Source organism: Esox lucius, chromosome 14, assembly GCF_011004845.1.
Source record: "Esox lucius isolate fEsoLuc1 chromosome 14, fEsoLuc1.pri, whole genome shotgun sequence".
Classification (NCBI taxonomy): domain Eukaryota; kingdom Metazoa; phylum Chordata; class Actinopteri; order Esociformes; family Esocidae; genus Esox; species Esox lucius.
In genome coordinates, this window is record NC_047582.1 from 20,055,812 (window position 1) to 20,074,815 (window position 19,004).

Genomic DNA, 19,004 nt, shown 5'->3' on the forward strand with positions numbered 1-19,004 from the left:
CTTGGAAGTGGATACTACTCCTGGCTTGCTGTAAATCTGTAATTATAGTTCCACAATTTGTTCTTTGAAGGTTCATTCAAAGACAATCCACCAAATGCATTGCTTACAACACCTGATATGCCATCTGTTGAATGTTTGTAAAATCTATATGTTGCAGTTAACATTCAGTGTATTATGAGCAAGCTTCTATAGTGAAATGCAAACTATTTAGGGAAACTTTTGTATGTAGATAAAAACTGACTCAGATCAATTTATATCCCTGCTATGTGATCCCATCGAATTATGTCGTATTGTGACGCAAAGGCGTGTGGGAAATGTGTCAGTTATCCGAGATCAAGTCAATACATTTAATTCCATTTGCCGGACCTTTTTGTAGTTATACAGACTAAACTAGGATTTCGTTTCCTTAATTATATAGGCCTACGACTTTTTTTAATGCAGTTATTATTATTATTCACATTAAAAAGCACAATATTTTCTTTGTCATTCTTTAAACATATCCTAGTGAGGATGAATGATTTAGAACCCAGTAGATGTACGCTCCTTAACCTTAATACGGAAGTTCTATTTTTCAGACACAACATGGCATGTAAACAAGAGAGTGAAGTTGTTTTGGTTGGGGTCGAGGGAAAATTTGTAAAATGCTGGGGTCAAGGGTCTCAGGTTCGTGCCAGCAGTGCCCCCTCCAGTTCAACCCTAGCAGTGTCAAAAATGTGTTGACTTACTGACTAAATGAGTTCACGCACTGACGTGTAGGTAGTACACATTTGCGTGCATATGGGACACAGATCTTTAGAGATGAACCCTGTTTCCAAAAAAGTTTGGGCGCTGTGTAAATGCAAATGAAAACAGAACTGCAAATCATTTAATCCCTATATTTAATTGAAGATAGTACAAGGATAACATATCAAATGTTGAAACTGAGAAATGTTATATAAATGGTTTTGAACAAATACTAACAACTTTTGAATTTGATGCCAGCAACACATTTCAAAAAAGTTGGGGGCAGGGACATGTTTACCACTGTGTTGCATACCCTCTTCTTTTAACAACACTCATTAAGCTTTTGGGAACTGAGGAGATTAGTTGCTGTAGTTTAGAAAGTGAAGTGTTTTCCCATTTGTGCTTGATATAAGATTTCAGCTGCACAACAGTTTGGAGTGTCCTTTGACGTATTTTTCGTTTCATAATTCGCAAAATATTTTCAATGGGTGACAAGTCTGGACTACAGACAGGTCTGTTCAGCACCCTGTCTCTTTAAATATGGAACCATGCTGTTGTAATATGTGCAGAATGTGGTTTGGCATTGTCTAGCTCAAATAAGTAAGGCCTTCCCTGATAAAGACATTGTCTGGATGGCAGCATATGTTGCTCCAAAGCCTGTATATATTAAGTATTAATGTGCCTGACATGTGCACTAATGAACCCCCATACCATTACAGAGGCTGGCTTTTGAACTGCTGATTGCATGATGGTCCCGTAGGACCATCTGTGATTTCCAAAAATTATATTATATTTTGAATTGTCAGACCACAGCACAGTTTTCTACTTCTCCTCAGTCCATCTAAGGATGGGCCCAGAGAAGGCGCTGGCATTTCTGGATGTTGTTTATTTATGGTTTCTTCTTTGCATGGTAGAGAATATCTTGCATTTTTGGATGTAGCGATGTACTGTGTTCACACAGAATGGTTTTCAGAAGTGTTCCTGAGCCTATGCAGTGATGTCCACTACAGAATCGTGTCTTGTTTTAATGCATTACTGCTTGAGGGCCCGAAGATCACGGCTATCCAATATTGTCTCTTGCGTGCAGAGATTACTCCAGATTATCAGGCCCATCCTCTTCTGGAATGATCTTTCAATACCCAATCATGTTACTGACCTGTTGCCAATGGACCTAATTAGTTTTGTAGCATTACACAATGTTTCCGGTCTTTTGATGTCTCTGTCCCAGCTTTTTTGAAAAGTGCTGTCATCAAATTCAAAGTTAGCATTTATTTTCCAAGAAACAATAAAAAAAGATCAGTTTCAACATTTGATATTGGTACTATTGAATATAGGGTTTAAATATAGGGTTTAAATGATTTGCACATTATTGCATTCTGTTTTTCTTTACATTTTACACAGCAAAACATTTTACAATTTTTTTTGGAAATGGGGTTATACAATACAAATGCGTTCACATAGCCTAGAATGTTTGGACCAGTGAAATCACATTAACAACATGGCACGCTAATTCCTTTTTAGTGCTGTAGAAGCCCTGAAATGTTGTCTGAAATGTTTAGGATCTGGTTTGGACATATAAGGTTTGCTACATTTTTCAAGGAATACACTAAATTGTTCATACATGATATTAAGTTGTTTAAACAACTTATGTCCATCAATTTCCTTTACTGTACTTTAGTATAATTATTCTTCATTTGTTATTCAACCCAATTTGTCAGATCATGCAGTGGATCATGCAAAATGTTCTGCCTTCTATTTTCATTCAAGTACTATTTATCCACAAGGTCTGGGCATGCTTATACAGTACTCTACTCTTGTAATAAGGCTTATTGGGTTACATGTATTTAGCATATTTTTTTTATAATCAACATTAGTTATGTACTTCATATTTTGAAGTACAGTGGGGCAAAAAGGTATTTAGTCAGCCACCAATTGTGCAAGTTCTCCCACTTAAAATGATGAGAGAGGCCTGTAATTTTCATCATAGGTACACTTCAACTATGAGAGACAAAATCAGAAAAAAATTCCAGAAAATCACATTGTAGGATGTTTAATGAATTCATTGGTAAATAAAAAATAAGCATTTGGTCACCTACAAACAAGTAAGATTTCTGGCTCTCACAGACCTGTAACTTCTTCTTTAAGAGGCTCCTCTGTCCTCCACTCATTACCTGAATTAATGGCACCTGTTTGAACTTGATATCAGTATAAAAGACACCTGTCCACAACCTCAAACAGTCACATTTCAAACTCCACAATGGCCAAGACCAAAGAGCTGTCAAAGGACAACAGAAACAAAATTGTAGACCTGCACCATGCTGGGAAGACTGAATCTGCAATAGGTAAGCAGCTTGGTGTGAAGAAATTAACTGTGGGAGCAATTATAAGAAAATGGAAAACATACAAGACAACTGATAATCTCCCTCGATCCGGGGCTCCACGCAAGATCTCACCCTGTAGAGTCAAAATGACCACAAGAACGGTGAGCAAAAATCCCAGAACCACACGGGGGGACCTAGTGAATGACCTGCAGAGAGCTGGGACCAAAGTAACAAAGGCTACCATCAGTAACACACTACGCCGCCAGGGACTCAAATCCTGCAGTGCCAGACGTGTCCCCCTGCTTAAGCCAGTACATGTCCAGACCCGTCTGACGTTTGCTAGAGAGCATTTGGATGGACCAGAAGAGGATTGGGAGAATGTAATATGGTCAGATGATGTTTGTAGGTGACCAAACACTTATTTTACCAGAGGAATTTACCAATGGAAATCTGAAATTGAGATTGGGTGGATTTATTATAGAAAATTACATTTTCATACCTTGACATCATCCACAATATCACATCTGATCTGTATGCACCACATTTGTCGAAAGATTTTGAAGGCTGTATTGTAGCCATCCCCCGCCCAATTATTGATTCACAATTTTGGGAATATAGTGTTTTATAGTACAATAACGGCAACATTAATGTTTTCAATGTAATCCTTTTTTTAGTTTTTTCTAGTTGGGGTCATCAAAGTTCCAGTGAGTTGAAACGGCAGGGATTTTGGTCAGAGAGAAGCTATTCAAATAACATTCAGGATGCTGTGTATACTAGTCAATACTGTGTTAAGGTGTCACCAAATTGCATATATGCTTTCACCGCATTGGTTTTATAAACCTCTGTGATTGCCTCCTTTTTCTCTCAAGGCATGCATTCCATTGACCACTTTACAGCAGTATACCGTTCTATTTAATGTTGTTGTCTGACCTGTGGCCTCTCTCCTTCAGGGTGAAGTTGAAGGATGGTGTGGCGTTCCTGGGGGCGCGAGCCAGTAACCCAATCCTGTGGACGGTGAATCAGGATGTCAGAAGCGAGGGGCATAGGGTGGTCACCCTCCACTGTCACCGCAAGGAGAACACCTTTGGTCAGAGGTAAGATTTTCCTGGATCTTGTTATTTATTAAGATTAAACAAATTATAATAGGAGATATGAAGGATCCTGGATAGGGCCGGGGGGGTATTCTGGCCAGCCCATTTGTTCCGGAAAACCTGATGTGCTGCTCACTCAGCGGGTTCAGTGCAACAAAGTTCATGATTGACTGATGTTAAAGCCCCACAACCCCGTCCCCAAGGGAAAACTCATTAATTATACCAATTTCACTAGAGAGCCACTGAACTTTTGAGCTTTATTTTACTGCACTTGGCATTTAACCCACTGGATTTCAATTCAGTTATTTCATTAGTGTTCTTTTTTAAATATATTTGCCTGTGTCTAACTCAGGGACTGGAAGAACTATGGGACTGTTTGATGGTATTGTAGAACAAAGAGTACTACTCTGACAGGATGTGTGGGTGGAAAGGTTTGAGCTTAGTCAGTCAAATGTATTTGTTATTAAGTTTTTGCCTGGTGCACTATAAGGCAATTTGATCTAACAGATAATTTTTATTAACATTTTCATTATTGTATAATTATATTTTATTTTCTCCCCTTCCTAACTTTGTGATGTCCAAGCCTAACTACGACTCAAACTTCCATCATGCTCAGGAGAGTAAAAAATCCTGGCATGTCTACTTCCTAGGCACCCATGCCCAGTCAGTCTTTTTTACTCTGTATGTCAATCCAGGAAGTCAGTCAAATAAGGATTGTATGAAGACACACTTTACTAACAACCTCAGCAAACTATCTGTAGGCTCCACCCAAGGGCGCTGCTAGAGCATGGTGAGTCAAGGAAATCTTTGCTGACAGTCCCTATGGGCAGGTCTACAGCCTGGTGACATTTACATAAATTACATTCCAGAATGAGTTAGTCCAGACTGAATTAAATGTCCATTCCAATACTTGATGCATAATCTGTTCAGGAACTGAGGTACTGTGTGTTTTGACCAGCTGCTTGTTTTGGGTGGAGATTGAAGAACTACTGTAGAGGTGTGCCAAAAGGCACAATGATGAACTGTGAAATATATATTCAATACAAAACAGATTTGAGAGCTAAGATGTGGAACCTTTATGCTCAACATCTCAAGATGATGAACGATGATGGTTTGCAAAGTCGTGGGGTGTTTAAGTAGATATCTAAGAAATAATGTAATGCCTTATACAGCATGTTAGTAAAACACCACGTAGTAAAATACCACAAACCCTCCAGCCACAGTAATGTAGTTCTGCATACATGCACATGTGTCACATAATCAAGTATATAAAAAAAGGTTGTCTCCGTAACACCTCTAACATTATTAGTAAGGACATTCCGAGTTGTTCAGCCAGGGCCCAGGATTCATACGTTATCTTTTATCCTCACCATTTACTGAGGCAAAGCAGAGTTCTTCGTAATACCCCGATTTATAAATGAATAGCGTGTACCAGGAAGTAGCAGGATGTACAGTACTGTGTGAGCTACTTGCTGCTACAGCGTCCCGGGGGCGGTGGGGAGGGGGTGGGAGGTGTCCTCTATAACAACTTGCCTTATTTCTGCTCTAATTTCTGTCTTTTCTCCCACGCTGGAACTAATGAGATCCTTGAGAAACTGATGTTTTTCCTTACTCGTACTGCAGATCGCCAGATTGTTCTGCTACCAAAATCCCTTTTTCCCATGGTTGGTGAAATAGCATCTCCGACGGTGGTTGGGTTCCAGGGTCAGTTGGAGTAGCATTGTGCCGATACAAATGAAGGTGTGTGTGTGTGGAAGACAGACTGGAAGACCGACAGATAGACTGACTGAGAGAGAAGAAAAAAAATAGAGCAATAGAAAAACAAATTGACAAGAGAATGAGAAATGAGAGAGAGTAGGACCCATATATTAAATTCCCACGGACAGTGTACTAAACATTAGCTGCTTTATTTGTAAACCGATGGAAGTGGGACTGTATAAAACCCTGCTCACTCAGTTATGAGCCCAACCAGTGTCAGGAAAAATAAAAACAACTCCCTCCTCAGCTTGTCTCTTCCACCTGAACTCAAGCATAATGGACGTGCTTACGGGGCGATAAACATCCACATATGCCTCCATGTCAGGAGACAGATGAATAGAAGAATATCCAATTTATGTGCTGCAGAGATTTCCCCCAGGAACTATCAAAGTTAGCATGTCATCTCTATCACTGTCATATGAGATATGTTTACTACCACAGAAGATCACAATATTCCTGTCTTTTGCTACTGTAAATTGCCTTTTGGGTCAGTAGTCCCCCACTCAAGTAGTACAGTACCTACCTGCGTGTCTCTCACCCTCTTTCTCCTTCATGCTAGAAGTCTCCTCCGGATCGCCCACGCTCTCTTTCCATTTTCTCTCTCTCTCTCTTGCTCTCTCTCATTTCATTCTGCTTTAGCTGTGTTTTTTCATATTCTTCTCAAAGGGTGTTTGAAATTAAAGGATGAGTTCCTACAGGAGGAAGTGACTGTGCCTCAACGCAACCCTCCATGCAATGCTACACCATTCACAAACCTTCGCCTGCACACTATACCCTCATCTCAAAAGCAGTCGAACCACAAAGAGAAGCCAAGAAAAAAAATTATATCAGGGAAAAGGAAATGTTATAGAATGGAGGCCTACAGCTTCCTTGTACTAAAATATATATTTGTGGATGATTGATTCTTATAATTAATTGACTCTAAAAAGTGAATCACATGTTATTGTTGTCCCAGTGATTTGCAAGTAATTCGTATGTCTGTGATTCATGGAGTGCATTCATTATTTTTTCACAGATGTCCTTATCATCTATCACATGATATCGCCCGATTATTATTCTGCTCAGATAACACATATAGTTCTACCGACTCACTCTCCAATCAACTGTGTGACAAGCCTTACATCGAACGCCACAGTCATTATGCTGTCATATGCATAGAGAAATTCACTGTCTTCTCTTTTTATTGATTTTTCGTGCTGTGAGAGGGCTTGTAGTGAAATCTTCATAGGGCTCTGTAGACTGTGTCTAATCCTAGACTCAATGAGTCTGCCTAATCTCTCAGCTGGCTCTGATGGCTCGCAAAGCCCCATGATAGTCTCATTTTAACACCATGGGTGATAAGTTACTCTCACTTTTTTTTATGTTACTCTTCCTTTCTTCTCGTCACTGAAGCTCAGCCAGAGGGATTAGATGGAGCTGTCTTGTCTTTTCTTTTGTCGTTGTTCCCAAATGACAACAAGTACTTTTAAAGTTGCATTTGTTTCCTTTTTGACATCATTTTGCGTTGTCTAAAGACAGGCGTTACATCTCTCCCAGAGTTCTCTTTTCTTTTTATCCTCCACAATAATATTGGGGAGGGACCTATATTGGTTTCCTATCCGTGTGTATGTCTGAAATCATGTAGGGATCTACAGACAGACTACTGTGCGAACAATTTGTAAGTCACACATTATATCTCAGATGTCACAGGCCAGATTCGGAGGGAATGATCTCGTGTCTTGCTATAGATCAGGGTTTTTAAATCCTGGCACACTTTTTAAATCCTACGCAGGCAAACATGATTCCCTTCTTCAAAGGCTTGATGATTAGTTGAATAATTAAATTAGGTGCGCCAGTTAAGTCCTAAAATCTTTGATTGTTTAAAACGCGACTACCTACTGTGCACATGGTCACACATGAGAGCCTTTTAAGAGATGCGGTGGTTGTGTGGTAACTGGGGCTGAAGCATAAAAGCAAAGAGAGGCCTCTGGGATGTGTGAAACCCATTGATGAGCAGCATTCCATAGGTTCTTCTTACAAGCGTGCTTATTACATGAAAGATAACATCTCCAATTGTTGACCTTTATGTAATAGGTACATAAGGATAAAGTTACACCTAAATCACACCGCACAGTCACAATTTAATATCAACCCTTTACTGTAATGGGTTGAATCGAAGTCTGAGATCATTTTTCTTAAATCTAAGTTGGTAAAACATGATACACTTCATAGGCATGATTATATGCTAAAAACAATGAATAAAATTATATAATGTAGATAATGTCAGTTATAATATCAATGTCAGATTTTCGAATTTTAGGATGAATCCCACCATTACACTGAAATTTAACATGCCATGTAGCACACATTCCAGCAATCTTGATTTGTATTCATTGTGAAGTTATTTAGTGTTTTACCGGCAAATTAACAATTACTGCCCAGACAAACAATTGTTTTATTATTTTGCGAAATACTGTCTATAAAGTGTAATTTTGAAATTAAAACTTACACAAATGAATGTCAACTGTATTTCTGATATGGTACAGATGCCTTCATGGTTTAAAGCTTGTGACGATTTTACATTTGCTCATTACATTGTAGCCACATACTGCATGTGGAAAATCTAGGTACTGTAGACCCAAGTAGAGGTTGGGAAAATCCTGCTTTAGATTAAATCTTGGTACTGTAGACCCAAGTAGAGGTTGGGAAAATCCTGCTATAGATTACATCTAGGTACTGTAGACCCAAGTAGAGGTTGGGAAAATCCTGCTATAGATTACATCTAGGTACTGTAGACCCAAGTAGAGGTTGGGAAAACCCTGCTTTAGATTAAATCTAGGTACTGTAGACCCAAGTAGAGGTTGGGAAAATCCTGCTTTTGATTAAATCTAGGTACTGTAGACCCAAGTAGAGGTTGGGAAAATCCTGCTTTTGATTAAATCTAGGTACTGTAGACCCAAGTAGAGGTTGGGAAAATCCTGCTTTAGATTAAATCTTGGTACTGTAGACCCAAGTAGAGGTTGGGAAAATCCTGCTATAGATTACATCTAGGTACTGTAGACCCAAGTAGAGGTTGGGAAAATCCTGCTATAGATTACATCTAGGTACTGTAGACCCAAGTAGAGGTTGGGAAAACCCTGCTTTAGATTAAATCTAGGTACTGTAGACCCAAGTAGAGGTTGGGAAAATCCTGCTTTTGATTAAATCTAGGTACTGTAGACCCAAGTAGAGGTTGGGAAAATCCTGCTTTTGATTAAATCTAGGTACTGTAGACCCAAGTAGAGGTTGGGAAAATCCTGCTTTAGATTAAATCTAGGTACTGTAGACCCAAGTAGAGGTTGGGAAAATCCTGCTTTTGATTAAATCTAGGTACTGTAGACCCAAGTAGAGGTTGGGAAAATCCTGCTTTAGATTAAATCTAGGTACTGTAGACCCAAGTAGAGGTTGGGAAAATCCTGCTATAGATTAACGGATTGACCAGAGGGTGGTGCTATAAAAAGCAATTGAAAATGCAAACCTGAGCGCAATAATAGCACTCTCAACCTGTGACGGGATTTGGCACACATGCTGAGAGTCTAACCAGTACTACTCAGACACCACTAACGTGGGTTAGTAATGCATCGTAGGAATCCGTCAATCACAAAATGTCCTTGATTAACCAAGGTGGGGCAGTGTATAATATGATCAGGTTGACATGTTTACCGTTGTTTATTTGTATCCTCTATCTTTGTCTGACTTTTTTAATCTTTACCATATTCCCGCTTTCTTTTTCTCACTGTCTCCTGCCATTGAATTATCTCTGAATGTCTCATTACCTTGTGGATCTTTGCCATGTATTAACCTGTGTCCACCACATTTGTTATATTCTTATAGGCCCCAATTCTTTCTTTCACATATTTTGCATTTCATTTATTCTGTGGTTTGCTGACTACTATTTAATTGATAAAAAAATTGACCATGTCCGAGTTGTGTGGTTGCCTGATCTAATGGTCCATAATATATGTTTCGATGTGCGTCTTAGGTTTGGATGCATACATTTACCCCTTTTGTAGTTAAAATGGGAACTCTTCAATAGTGTAAAACCTGTAGAGTACCTGTAGCGTAGGGAATGATGAACTCACCCACAGGCAACCCTACACATCAGAAGTGTGTTTGATGAATGGAAGGTGTCCATCCTACATCCCGTGGGAATCCTGTACTGTCTATAGTATAGAAGAGAGCGCCCAATAAAATGAAACACTCTCAGTCCTCCTAACCCCGGCAATCACATTGACTCTAGCTATTTATTGTGTTTTTAGATGCAACGTGACGTATTACGTAAATTACTTTTAGTTCCTCCTGCTAACCGTGCTACTGAAGGGTGTGTGTTAACTGTGGTAAACACATGGATGTCATGGTGAAAAAAGCATTTTACCCCACAATCTAACATTAAAAAAATGCAGGTGAACAATGTTAACCTGTATTTACCCTCCCCCCGCCACACCACTAGTGGAGTCCATTAAACAGCGCTGTCTGAACATGTTTAATGAGGTTGCTGACCCCTGGATGACCATATGCTGACCTGGTCTCTTACCTCAGCTTCTTCACTTCATTAATCTGCCAAGGACACAAGACCCAACTCCATATCCCCCTGCCCCAAAGCCCCAAAGAAGGGGAGAGAGAAAGAGAGAGCAGAGGGATGGAGCAAGTGAGTGGAGACAGGAGAGAGGAAAAGAACAAGATGGCTCATTACATAATTAATGTCCCCCATGATGAAATCTGGGCACAATTGATGGTCTTTATTTAACCAGGTTAGTCAGGTGAGAACCAATTATATTTTTTTATGGCGACCTGGTTGATGGCACATCATTGCAATATTACATGACCACAGAAATCTACATGATTTCAGATGTTTGCAATGGGAGGTATAAGATGCAGGTGATGGAGGTTGAGATAGTACAGGAAGACAGGCTCCCAAAAAGGGGTCAGAGTCCAACTAATTTTTAAGGGTCCAGACTGCATTTTCTGCATATAGTTCACCAATATGGAGAAACGGTGGGGTTCTGAGGGAGAACTCTGTAGGGGAACTCAATGAAATCCATAAAAACAGGCAGTTCTATTTTTTATGGATTTTACTGTGTTTTAGAAGATTATGATTTCTAATAAGATCCATTTGCTTTCTTAATTGCTTGAGGACATTGATATCTTGTTTCCCTGAATATGTCGAAAAAGAGTCCTGCATGTTTGTTTTTTGGTAGCTGAAGCCATACCATACTGTTTATATGAATTGAGTGCAATTTGTTTGAGTTTGAGTCGAGTCACGAGTCCCTATGGCAACATTTTTGTTGAGTCACGAGTCCCTATGGCAACATTTTTGTTGAGTCACGAGTCCCTATGGCTAAATCTGAGTCGAGTCACGAGTGCCTGTGGCTGAATCTGAGTCGGGTCACGAGTCCCTATGGCTAAATCTGAGTCGAGTCACGAGTGCCTGTGGCTAAATCTGAGTCGAATCACGAGTCCCTGTGGCTAAATCTGAGTCGAGTCACGAGTGCCTGTGGCTAAATCTGAGTCGATTCCGAGTCCCATTCAGCACCACCAATGGTCTAGTTATGAGTCAAGTCACTATGTTGACATGAACAAAAAATACTGTCATTTACCCAGTCAAATATAGTGTGTTTTGTCTACTTGCTGTGGTAGTGAAAATAGGTTACCCCTGCTGAACAGAACTGTTCTTAACATTGACTGCCACTAATATTTTAGTGAACTAAAATATAAATGCAAAACATAGTGATAGTACCCTGTTTCATGAGCAGTTCATTCTTTGAAATTGTTGCATATTGTGTTCATATTTTTTATGGTATCATGAATGTAACATTCCTCATCCTATTTATATCAAGCACATCCTACTTATATCAAGTCCAAGTCACCAATGGTTGAGTCTAACTACAGTATAAAACTGGTACTGGGCTATTCTATTTATAGGCAGTGCCTGGTAATGCAGCCAAACCACCTGCACTCTTTCTTTCTGACAGCTGATCCCATTCACTTTGAACATTAATTGTGCCAAGGGATTTTACCCTGATTTTACCCTTACAAACTTCTTTGAGCATCTTTCGGTCAACTCTTGTACAGAGCCATGGGCTTCAACAATCTTTCTTTTGAGGGCCACGGGAGCTCTTTCAATCTGACCATGACCACACACATATGGTGACAACAAACCAAACCAAGTTTCTAATATTTATGTGAAGCTGGACCTTTTGAGTTACCCTCCAATGATCTCAATGTCATTTGCACCAATTTCGCTGCACATGATTGGAATTCATGCATTTGACTGAATGATGAAAATAGGGTTGTTCTAACATTTTAATTGTAATGATTTAATTGCAATAATTGTTAGATTAGGTCACCTTTATTTGAAATTTTTCTTAAAATGAAGAGAAAATATATCTATTTGTCAAAAAAATCTATATACTTTGCAGTAGGTATATTTTCTCCTATCACTGTATAACGTAATTGTTTTGACTTAGAGTAATTAAATTAAAGAGTTAAGAGTTAAATGCCTACTATTATTTACATGAAGAAAACATCTCCCGAAGGTTGCTGGTATATATTTACAAGCTGGTAATCCAGAGCTAAGTTAGGTTATAGAGATAAGGTCGAGCCGAGAGTCCCAAGGCCAGCTGGAGTTTCTTATCACATGGACCACCTGCCTCCTCCTCCATCATCTCCAGCATGTCTTTGGGCAAACTCCTAAGCAGCGCTAGTGGTGCTTCTGATCAGTAGAGATTGTGAAGCTTCTGAACTGAATCCTGCCAGTGCCAATAAAGGATCTCTGATGGAGTGAGTCAAAAGAAATGAATGTCTGCTCGGTTATAAGTGGCAACCTTCTAGACTTCTGCCGTCACTACCTACCTAAGCTTCCCACCAACTGAGCAAGAACCTGTGTGCCAAAATGGTATCATATTCCATTTTGCACTACTTTTGAACAGATTCCACAGGGACTGTTTAAATATACAAAATCAAATGCAAAGTGTATGATTAATATTTACCATGATACAGTATACACCCGCTTGGACAAAAAGACCAACCATACACATTCCTTTCAGTGTCTTCCTTTCTTGTTTGTTTTGTTTAAGCAGTTTTGGTTTTGTTTTGATATCATTATCTGTCATTTATTGAAATAATGAACCTCACCAACCTCTCATCGGGTGGCTCGATTTGAAGTCATAGAACGTGGCCACTACACTGGTGATATGATATGGGAAAGGGGTGAGGCAGCAGGGATGTTCTGCTTGGTGGCAGTATAAATCACACAGGACGACTAAATGAATTATATTCCATTATCTTTGGACAACCATTTTGAAGATTTTCATTTATAAGGACAGGTCTCTGTAAATAAATCTGTCTTTTTTCATTTTGATCCCATTGTCTTAGGTCACCTGTGTTATATAGCCTTTATGATTGCATAACCGTGCAACTTAACTCGGATTCATACGCCACTCACACAAATTAAACACTGCATGGTCGATGGCTGGTATCCATCTAACGATCGCAACGCTCCTGCCTCGGCACGCTTTGCAAATCCCTCCTAATATCTGTAGAGAGTGTAGAACAGGGCACCGTGCATTAGTGCTCACTCAGATAAGCATAGGAACAAAAGGATGATAGTTTAAAAGGATCGTGAAATATATGTTTAATTTCGCTGAACTCTGATAAGCAGGAAATGGTAGCTGACAAATTCCAACATGCATTAGGCCACCTGTGAAAGTAAATAGTCCAACACTCTTACTGTATTCAAGGACAATTGAACCCCCCCCCCCCCCCCGACACACACACACACACACACACACACCCTTCTCAACTTCCCCTGGACATGACACGGTGCTAGTAGAGTGTAGAGTGGCTGGGCTAGTGAACCATTGCTGTGGTGGAGTAATTACCCAGATTGCCAGCTAGAGAACGAATCAGATGTGTCACCCTACCTAAGAATACAGTGCTACTAAAGTAAGTGGCGGCCTGGTTTCTCTATGCACACCCACACCCACTCCTTCTAATCATTAACATCCCGGCATCCATCCGCCCTGCTGACAAGCAGCACTGCCAGTCATCATTGGAATCAGATTGCATTGAGGGACGTTTCATTGAGCTCTAATTCACGGCAGTAAATGTGGCTCCAATGGCCTCGACTCACCATTGATTGTGTTTTTCTTGGCAGCACGCGTCGGAGCTTGACGCAATGGCCTCTGCACTAGAAGTATGTGTAAGGGCCTCGTTATAACTGGAGGAAGGCTGGAGATCGAACCCACGACCATTCAGTCTTCACATTCAATCGTTTTTCTGTCGATTAGGCTTGTTTGGATAACTCTCCAACAAAAAGATCACTGCATTATATACACATATGTTTGGGTACTCCACAGAATGGATGTAAATACTATCAGATTCTTTGGCTGCAGATGTGGTAAATGAAAGGGATGAGGAAAATGTACTCTATGAAATTCCCTGTATATATTTCTGTCTATTGCTATGACTAATTTGACATAGCACAGATCCCAAAATACACACCAGGCCTCAGATAGAGTAGAACATACTACTTCTCAGCCTTACGTGCCCATTTCTCATGCTAACAAATGTTCATTGGTAATGATGAATTTCTGGTAATGCAAATCAAATTCACTAGGGATGGAAGGGAGCAATCCCCTACCAGGAGCACCACGATGATGGCCCACTCTGACTTCTCATGGGAGGACAGAGAGAGAGAGAACTAAAGAGGGGAAGAAGGAGCAGGATGAAGTGACGGGCGGGGTGCTGTCTCAATGCGCGGGAGGAGGATTGCTTTCCGCAGCACAGCCTGGGGCTGGTATTACCATAACATGAGAACAATCCATCAAATTGGGTTAAATTGTACATGCCGTTTCAGAGCTATGCATACAGCAGTAATGAGATCATGGATATGATGGAGAGCAGCATGATGCATTCTATGCTCCACCAGCGTGTGCCCACGTTATGGTTCGATTGATTGTTAGCATTGTACACAGCGGAACAGACTCATCCCTATACTCATCCACTTGTTCATTCATCCGTCCCGGACTGGCTGGTGAACACCTCACCTTTTCGCTCGCTCCACCTTTAGCCTGGGGAAGAAACAGCGTCTCTCTAGAATATCTGACATTAAGGAGTGCTCGTCTGGCATTTCAGCCCGTTCTCCCTTGCTCTCACCAGACGTGTAAAGCAGCAGACACTATGTAAATGTCTAAAGCGAGCTTATGCTTTCTAACCCTCGTGTTCATGGCTCCTTCTTCCATTGTCCCGCACTAGTCCGTCTGGGGACAGCTGCTATACTGTAAATTAATGAAAATACATTTCCAGCAATACAATGCTGTGCGTTTTGAGGGAACTGTATTCACACCCAGTGTGTTGGAATGTCATGCACTGCATGATCAAGATGTATGTTTGGTTTGGAATGTCATGCACTGCAGGATCAAGATGTATGTTTGGTTTGGAATGTCATGCACTGCATGATCAAGATGTATGTTTGGTTTGGAATGTCATGCACTGCAGGATCAAGATGTATGTTTGGTTTGGAATGTCATGCACTGCAGGATCAAGATGTATGTTTGGTTTGGAATGTCATGCACTGCAGGATCAAGATGTATGTTTGGTTTTGAATGTCATGCACTGCAGGATCAAGATGTATGTTTGGTTTGGAATGTCATGCACTGCATGATCAAGATATGTGTCACCTGGGACGTCATGCAATCTCTGGAGTCTTGTACTGTTCCAGAAGGCCCATAGAGTAATTTTTTCAAACAATCCATTATTCAGCTCTGTCCCAGTCTGTAATTAGAATTATTATCATCATCCAAATTCATGAATAGAAACGTTTTGTACCACTATCGCAATGCTGCATTGTAAGCGGAAACTACTCCAAAACCATTCAAACTACATTCAGTAATCTGTCGTGGTACCATCATTATAATTTTTTTTAACTGTACACTGACGAAACATCCGGCAGAAATGGACTGTTTCCTATAGTCACAATACACAGCTTCTGTTCTTCGGCAGTGATGTCATTGAGGTGAGCGTGAACTTTAACCTGAACAAGCTATGTGAAGATGGGTTGCTTCGCCTATCTTTTTAAAATTGCTGCTAGTTTACACTTTTTTGTTATATTTTTGCTTCATATATTTCTTGCTATGTAGATGTCGTTTGCCATCTCACAAGAATTTCATTTTGCATGATGACGCTGTGTTATTCGGTGCATTTGATAAATAAACTTTGAAAGTTTGAATTTCCTTTGTTTGTATCAATGTAAGCTTCTGCCTGCTCGTTTGCCTGCTCGTGGATCTTTAATTAAATTCTACCCGCTCTGCTATTGGGACATTACATCTGCCTCCCCCGAGTCATATTGTGGGATAATCAATGGAGCAATTTCGCAAACTGGACATTTTTTTTTGAGAAACCTTTTAATACAGAGGATTGTGACCCACGTTCACTGCAGTTCCTTTACCCAGTTCAACCCATGGAGACAAGACAGATCGCAAGTTACACTTCTAATTGCTATGTTATAATACATAAAATACACATTGCCTCTGGATATTCTGGGAAAGGGTGGGGATTAACTTCTTCATCATTGCCGAGGTGACTGTCCGAGGTGAATATCAAAGACGAAATAGGTAACTTGCTTTCTAGCACCAGACCCGCAAAAAGCCTACACCAATTGGCGTTTGAGTTTGTAATTAAAACAAAACTGCCATTTTGAGAGCTACACCCTCCTCCTTCCATTACTTTTCATCAATAGACGTACATATAACATTGTTCCGTTGTCGGAATTCTAAACTGACGAACAGAAAAATAAACTGTTTAACTGTTTTCCGACTTAATCCGTCAACAGCCCACGCCACTTAGTGTTGGTATCCAAATGGTACCCAGGCGCTAATCACCCCTCACTGAATGCATGACGTCACTGGATGAATGCACGATACTCTCATATGAATGAAAACTAAATTAAGCTGTTATTGAAACATAATACAAATGATATAGGCTGTGTGTGTTAGAGATTCATCTTATTGTGTTGGCTATTTCATAAAACGTAAATCGAAAATGTAAATCTACATTATTTTAGGAGGGAAAGAGCAACTAAATTGTGAATCCTATCGTCTCTCTTTGAATGTTCTATGCTTATTTTACTGAAGATTAATATTCTACAAATGTATTTAGGTTAAATAATAATTTGCATAACAGAATTCCAATGATATCTTGTCTTTTTCTAATAACTCCTCTTCTTTTTCGATAACTTATTCATGTCACCTATATAAATATTATATTGCCAGTCATTTAAGAGACAACAGCTATGCATTGGCATTGAAATCAACTTGATAGCCCCACTACAACCCCCGGGAGAGACATGCAAAGACGCGCGGTTCACAGCCTATTAATTTCAGAACTTGTCTTTTTCCAAAAACTCCTCTCGGTTTTTTGATAACTTATTCATGTCACCTATAGAATAATATTAAATGCCAGTAATCTAAGAGACTAGAACTATGCATTGGCATTGAAATCAACTTGATAGCCCCACTACAACCCCCAGGAGAGACGTGCTGTTCACAGCCTATTCATTACAGACCTATGAAAAAATTACAGACCTGTATGATGAGACCTTCAATACAAACACATTCTGGTACTTTTCAAATTCATTAAACAATTTAAACAGAAATTCAATAATTAATTATATAGTTTTGGCTATATAGTATGATAACAACCCTGTAGATTAACTGATGCTCTGGCTGGATGGTGATGCTGCGGGAGGAGAATGTCCATGCTAATAGGGACGATTCGTATGCTAATGACGCCAAATGGCGTTAGGCTCTGGTGGTTACTGGGTGTCAAAAAGACCTGGCGGTTCTGGTGCTAGCTAGCGAATACTAATAATAAACTTTCGTTTACTGTGTATGCACTTAATCTTTCTGAACAAACATGTGGATTGATACAATTGCGAACAAATCTGACCTGTTATCACAGGAAGTACCCATTTATTTGAAATGAGAATTATATTGAGAAAATTCAAACTTTATTTCAAGGAATACAATATCGTCAAGTTCTTTGAAGTAAACAACACCACTTGTCCCACTGTAGATTGGAGTGTTTTAGAGTAGTTTTCTGCTTGCAATGCAGCTCTGAGGTACATACGGTTTACATTCATTAATTTGTACTATGCTAATAATGCTAATTACTGACTGAGACAGCTGAATAATGGATTGTTTTAAAAATGACTCTATGTGCCTGAAGGACCAACTGGGAGTAAGGGGACTGTCACTGAAATAGGATTTTTGGACAAACTATCCCTTTAACAGCATGTCGTTTTTGTACTACTTTTCAACTCATTCTTATTGTGCCATACAAATGCAAGGTTTCCCAACATTAACACTCCAGTATCCTGGCAGCTGAAAAAATATTATTCTGTAGTTGCTCTGTAGTTTGCATGTCTTTGATTTGTTTGTTTGTTAGTCTTTTCCTTTTCTTTCTTTCTGTGCGAAATTCTGTTGTGCAAATGTGTGTGTGTGTGTGTGTGTGTGTGTGAATAGTAGACTCATCCCATGGCTCAGTTGCTAAAGAGAGTAAGATTATAAATCAGTGAAATCCCAGTTCTTCCCTTTATTTTCTTGGTTGGGGGAGGAAATGTAGTTGTATGTTGCACTCTGTGATGTGTTTTGGCTGGAGAGGGAATTGTGCGTACTAGCATACGTGGGAGAATTATGTGTGACGCTGTGTGTGTTGTCTCTCGGGAGAGGTGTATGTGATGCCTTGTACATTTCAATTCCACGGTCCATCGAGTTACACATGAAGGAATTCATTTAAATGGGGACAATACGCACAGGAGTGGCATTGGGAAATATGTGGTTTTTGGTGATGAGATAGCTAGCAAATTATTGAGAATTACCCATTTGTGTATACTAATTTAATAGTATTGTTGAATCATACATTTGTCACAGCCTCATGATGATTGTTTGGTGTCTGGTAAGCTATGGACACTAGGATGGCCATTCATAGCAATAATTGCTTTAGTATTTCAGTTAGAAATTGTGCACCAATCATACATTGTAATAGGTTTATACAGGATATTGAATGTAATATTTGATGTCAGATAATGTCAACT

The 19,004-nt window shown here is 39.7% G+C and overlaps 1 protein-coding gene across 1 annotated transcript in view; it reads left to right on the forward strand.

Moving 5' to 3' along the window:
• The window catches only part of si:dkey-112m2.1 (transmembrane protein 132C), a 187,084-nt gene that overhangs the window by 98,513 nt on the left and 69,567 nt on the right, over nt 1–19,004 (forward strand). Inside the window, exon 3 of the mRNA XM_020053152.3 lies at nt 3,995–4,138. Within this exon, the coding sequence (XP_019908711.2) occupies nt 3,995–4,138 (144 nt within the window). The remainder of the gene's footprint in view (nt 1–3,994; nt 4,139–19,004) is intronic.